The sequence below is a fragment of the Globicephala melas genome, chromosome 19, assembly GCF_963455315.2.
Source record: "Globicephala melas chromosome 19, mGloMel1.2, whole genome shotgun sequence".
In the NCBI taxonomy this organism is placed as follows: Eukaryota; Metazoa; Chordata; class Mammalia; order Artiodactyla; family Delphinidae; genus Globicephala; species Globicephala melas.
The window spans coordinates 7324061-7330156 of record NC_083332.1 but is presented as its reverse complement, the minus strand read 5'-3'; the positions used below and the strand labels follow the sequence as shown (position 1 = coordinate 7330156).

General features: G+C 56.0%; 1 protein-coding gene across 1 annotated transcript; it reads right to left on the bottom strand.

Moving 5' to 3' along the window:
- Window positions 1-1467: 1467 nt before the first annotated feature.
- On the bottom strand, window positions 1468-3963 carry KCNA7 (potassium voltage-gated channel subfamily A member 7). The gene is made up of 3 exons (XM_060289067.1): window positions 3926-3963; window positions 3287-3890; window positions 1468-2286 (listed from the first exon to the last, which is right to left on the bottom strand). Exons 2-3 carry the CDS (start codon window positions 3839-3841, stop codon window positions 1468-1470), a joined length of 1374 nt encoding a protein of 457 aa, XP_060145050.1. The 5' UTR covers window positions 3842-3890; window positions 3926-3963.
- Between the last annotated feature and the right edge of the window lie 2133 nt (window positions 3964-6096).

Genomic DNA, 6096 nt, shown 5'->3' with positions numbered 1-6096 from the left:
TTCTTTCTTGGTTCTCTTTCTCTGGGGTGCTCTGGTCTCTTTCCAACTCTGGGTCTCTGTCCCGTGCTCTCTGGGCTCCTGATACCTGCCCCCTATGGGTCTCTGTCTCCCCCTCTCTCTGGGTCTTTTTCCCCTCTTGGGGTTTCTTTCTCTTTCTTTCTCTGGGTCTCTATCCCTCCCCAGCTCTCTGTCCCCCTCCTTTGGGTTTCTATCCCCCCATCATGTCTGAACAGAGTACAGTTTCTCCCCCTTTCCCCTTCCCTTGTGGCTCTGATCTCCATGTCTGGAAGGAAAACTCTATGGGAAGACAGATAGAGAAGGGGTTTGAATGGCAAAACAAAGCAGGTGTGGGGTAAACGGAAGGGGCATCTACATCTTCCAAGTTCACCCAGAAGCCTTCTGTGTGACCAACGGAATCTACAAATACAGAACTTAGCCCTGCCCCTTATGGGGATGACACTGGGCAGGCCAGTTCAGTTGGTCTCCTAGAGTCCACGTACCATATTCACTCCTTGACACATGATTCCTTCCCAGTGCTGTTATCCTTGGGTCCTGGCGCTACCACTAAATGCAAAACAAACCAGTATGGCCTGGCCCTGTGGTGCTCGTACATACAGTCCAGCTCAACCCAACGTTCCTCCAGGACTCAAGGACGGAACTTGATGTAACCCAAATCAAACAGTTGTATGACCCAACTGAACTGGTCCTACGAGGTTCACATGATTATACAACTCATTACGACTCAACTCATTGTAGCCCCGACAAACTTCTAGCCATATAACTCTACACAGTTCAACGCAACAGAACCCTGAAAGACTCCTATGCTCATACATTCCAACCCAACTTAACCTCATATGACCTAGAAAGCTCACATTCTATCACATGACTCTTCGTATTTCTACATGACTCACAAGTTCACAGAACTTAAAATAACATGGCCCTAGAAGAATCACAAAGCCACGCAGTTTCCAGTGTCTCAACCCAACTCTATAGTGCCATGCATGAACACACCATCAGTCCCAACAGTGCCGTGGGTGACCACCTTACTTGATCCAACATGGCCCTAGGGGACTCATAAAACCACAGAATCCTGCATAATGCACTTGGACAAGACTCACCTACACTCGTAACCCAACCCGACCCAACATGGAACTAAGAAACTCACAAAATTATGTGACAAAACCTACCTCCACACTACCCCAAGCTTTACACAACCCAATGCAATACAAACCGATGGAGCCCCCCCCCAAATCAGCATAACCCATTGCCATTCACTGTCACCTCAGGAGGTACCCACAGGAGCTACCAATCCACAACTCAAGACCCAATAAGACTTAGTGTTCCCCAACTCATTACCACTTAACTTAGTTCTTCCTAAACCCAACACCCTCCCCCCAACTTTCCTTCCTCCCTTCCCTCCCTCCCTCCCTCCAAGGAAGTGTGAGGTTCTGCAGACCTCAACTGTCCTCACACTTCGGTGACCATGTGTTTCCCAGGGGGAGCCCAGAGGAGTGGAGGTGGGAGCTCAGGAACCTCTCGATCCACAAACCCCCCATTGACCTTGCCCTCCAGTGGGCAACAGGGCTGCGTGTCCACGTGGCTGTACATCCCAGCCTCTTCGCCATCTGTCTCCCGGTGGTAAAAGTAGCTGAAGTTGGAGACAATGACTGGCACAGGTAGGGAAATGGTCAGCACGCCGGCAATGGCGCACAGAGAGCCCACTATCTTGCCGCCCACAGTGACGGGCGCCATGTCTCCATAGCCAACTGTGGTCATAGTGACCACTGCCCACCAGAAGGACTCAGGGATGCTGGTGAAATGGGAGTCTGCCCGGTCGGCCTCAGCAAAGTAGACTGCGCTGGAGAAGAGGACCACACCAATGAAAAGGAAGAAGATGAGGAGGCCCAGCTCTCGCATGGAGGCTCTTAAGGTCTGGCCCAAGATCTGCAGGCCCTTTGAGTGCCGGGACAGCTTGAAGATGCGGAAGACGCGTACCAGTCGGATGACTCGCAGGATGGCCAGTGACATGGCTGGCTGGCCCACCCCCCGCTGCCGGGCCAGCTCGGTACCCAGTGCCACAAAGTAAGGCAGGATGGCCACGAAGTCGATGAGGTTCATCACGTTCTTGAAGAAGGCTGTCTTGCTTGGGCAGGCTGCCAGGCGCACCAGCAGCTCGAAGGAGAACCAACAGATGCACAATGTCTCCACCACAAAGAACGGGTCATCGAAGGGCAAGCGAGGTGGGGGTCCATGCACTGGGCTGGAGCCGTTCAGCCGAGCTGGAAACTGCAGAGAGGAAGGGGTTCAGGGAGGACCATACCAGGGCTGGGACGCACTGGAATGGCCATATTTCCTGTTTAAATATTCAACTACTTCTTTACAAATTGGTCAATAGCTGCTACCCCCGGAACCCCGGTGACCTAGCTGTAGTACACTCCTTCTCGGGACCCCCAGGGAAGGCTGACTTTAGGGTCCCTGATCCTTCATTGGCAGGGCCTCCTGAAATAATGCTTGAGTAGGGCTCAATCTCTTCCCTCCCAATATCCCACCCCCAGAGTTGAATTTCCAGATGGGGAGGGTCCCCATCCTGGCCCCACTCCCTTGTGCCCTGCCCTCCCCAAACCCAGCCTGGACCATAATGGTTAAACACCTTATCTTTATGCCAAAACCCGGGCCCCTTCCCTCACGGCCCTCAGCTCAACTTTCTTTATGATGGATTCCTTTTGCCCCAATCCTCAGGCCCCACCCCTCCATCTGCAGCTCCCTCGGCGGCTTTCTTCGGGTCCCAGATCTCACTACCTCCAGCCCATCCTTCCCATTGGTTACTGCCAGCCGTATAGACCCCCAATTTTTCAGTCTCTCCTTATCCCTCAGTTTTGATTTCTTAATACACCTGTCCTCCAGTGCTCCTGCCCTCCAAAAGCCGGGTTTCTCACCTACCTCAGCGCACGCCTTCTGAAAAGGCAGGTCCTCCTATGTAGATCCTCAGGCCCCGTCCCATTAAGCTACACCTTTCCCGCCCCCAGCCCAGGATTTAACGTAGGGTTCCCAGGTCTGGCGCCGTCCCTGGCTTGCCCACCTCTCACAGGCCTTTGCCCACCTTGGATTGGTCAGGTCTTCCAACCAGGCCCCCAATGCCTTGCCTATCCACAGCCAGGCCCCACCTTCCTGAGAGGCCCCACCTCCCATTGCCCCTTACCCCACTTTATGATTGGCCAGGACCCCGTGGACCTCGTCCAGCTCCTCCCAAATCCCGCCTCTCCACACGCAGGCCCCGCCCCCTCACCGGGCCAGCTGCAGCCACCGCGGCGAGCCCCGAGTTGTCGCGGTCGTCGCGGAAGTCGGGCAGCGTCTCGAGGCAGAAGACGACGATGGAGACGAGGATGACGAGCACTGAGACAACGGCGAGCACGCGCGCGGCCTGCGAACTCTCGGGGAACTCGAAGAGCAGCCAGAGCTGGCGCGCGAAGGCGCGACGGGGCAGGGGGCGCTCCGATGGCAAGGGGCAGCCCTCCTCCTCGCGCAGGCGCGCTAGCGCCGCGGCGCCCAGCCCATAGAAGGCCACCTCCTCCAGGAAGACGTCGAGCGGCACGTGCGCTGGCCGCCGCAGGCGCCCGCCCGACTGGTAGTAATAGAGCACCGCGTCGAAGCTGGGCCGGTGCCGGTCGAAGAAGTACTCGCGGCGCGCGCCGTCGTAGAAACGTCTGCGGCGTACCGGGTCCCCGAGCAGCGTGTCCGGGAAGCGGCCCAGCGTGCGTGCCCGGGTCTCGAAGCGCAGCCCAGCCACGTTGAGCACCACTCGCTCGCAGCAGCCGCACGGCTGCGGGCACCCGGGTTCCATGGTGCGCGCAGCCCCGGCGACCTGCGGACGGACGTGTGGCCCCGACGCCCGACCTGGCCCGGCCCCGCCTCGGCCGCCGCCGCCGCCGCCGCCCCAGCCTGGTGTCCGGTGTCCACGCGTAAAAATAGCCCGGCCGTGCGGCCAGGACGCGGGGGAGGGGGCGCCGTGACCCCGGCGGGGCAGAGGGCGGCCGGGCGCCCTCTGCCGGGGCGCCCTCCCTTTACCCCCAGGCGACGCGGCGCTGCGCTTTCTCCGGGTCCACCTGGCCTTCGGGGTTCCTTTCCCTCTGTCTCTCCATCGCCTGAGATCTCTGTCCTGCGTCTCTCCGGGTTTCCGTGTATGTCTCTCGTCTATGTTTTTATGAGTATCTGAGCCGCTGTGTTCGAGTCACAAATTTCCATCTCTTTGTCTCTCTCTCTCGTTCTTTTGTATGTCTCTGTGTCTGGCTGTGTCTTCACTTTGGGTCTCTCTGTATCTCTGATCTCGGGGTTTTATCTCTGAGTATCTCTATGGGTCATTTATCCCTGAGCTTTGCCGTTCTAGGGTCATCTGTGGGGATTCCCGTCAGTCTCTGTGTCTTGGTCTCTCCGAATCTCCGTCTTTCTTATATTCTTGTATCTCTATCTCTGTTTCTTTCTTGTCTCTCTTGGTCTCTGTCTTTCCCCTCTGTCTGGGTCTCTCTGCGTCTTGTCTCTCTGGGTCTCTTCTCTCTCATTACCTCTCAGCCCACTGTGTCTCTGTCCCTGGGATTCTCTGGGTCTCCCCTTTGGGTATCTTTCTTTCCCTGTTTCTCTGAATTACTGCAAGTCTCTGTCTCAGGGCCTCTGGAGGACCGAGCCTCTCCCGAGTCATATCTCTGAATCTCTCTCTGACATTCACCCTAGGTTGTCTCTGCCATTGTCCTGGTGGTTTCCCCATCCTGGGGATGCTCCAGCAGCTCTAAACCCTGAGCGTGTGCCCCCCACATGGGGTGCCCTCGCTCGGGTTGCCCCTACCCCCACCCCCCGGGTCTCCACCTGGATTCTCTGCCAGACTTTCTTAGACCCAGCAAGGCCTGAGCTGCAGCCCTGAATAGTGCAAAAGGAGAGCAGGCCTGCCAGGAACAGGTCAGGGGTGGGCTGGGGAAATGCCGCAGGGTCACTCGAAGGGACCAAAGGACAGACAGACGATGGCCTTCCAGCCACCGGTGTCCTATGACACGGGGTAAAAATAGCCCCATCCGATGTGCTTGGCGGGAAGTCGTGGGGATTGGACACCCGGACTCCAGGGAATGAGGCCCCGGGCGCCCTCTGCTGGGGGAGTAGAGAGAGACACTAAAGGTTTTAACCCCCTAGGAATTCTGGCATGTTCTCTTCCTGTCTACAATTTCTTTCTGGGATGCTATGTCACCATCCATCTGGATTTCTGTTTCCCTCTTTCTGTGTCTGTGTCCCTTTCTTTCATGGTCTTTGGCCCTACCCGTGTCTGGGTCTCTGTCTCCCCATCTCTCTGGCCTTTTCCCTTCTTTCTGGTCTCCTTTCTCTTTTTTTTTCTCATTCTCAGAGCCCACAGAGATCCCTCTTTGTAGGTTTCTGAATGCTGTGTGTGCACCGATCTCTCCTGCCTGCAACCTTATCTCTTAACACCCTCCTACCACTGAGCCTGGAGGTGGGCGCTCCTTCTTGCCACTTCCAGACAATTCTCCCTCCCTCAGCTCCTTTGAAGCTCAAGTTATCCATGGACACCTCTTCCCAGCCTTCCCTAAAGAACTCATCTCTTTCCCTTCTGCCCACTCCCACTCTTTCATGGAAGATTTTCAATGCTGGCTCTATATCCATCACTCTAAAACGACTGTCATAATTCTTAATAATTTCAATATCCCCATATAGATGATTCTGCTAAAACCTGGCCTGTACCCGGTTGTCTTTTCCAAAAAGGACCGTATTTTTTGTCCAAGCCATGTCACACCCTATCTTGTGGAGTCCATTCTCCAGCCTTTGGTGAGACCCTCAACGAACAGACCACCTTGGAAGAGACGCAGTGTGATTTCCGAGGTTGGGTCATAAAAGGCAACGTTCCACCCCACTCTTTTCCTTGGGACACTTGTGCAGGCTAGATGACAAGGCCCATGTGGAGAGGACTCTAGGCTACTAAACTCACAGCTCATCCCCAGCACCAGCCTGCAGCCACGTGAGTGAGCCATCTTAGAAGCACATCCTCCTGCCCCAGCCAGGCTACCCCCTGGAGGAGAGATAAACCTTCTCCCCGAGGCCCTG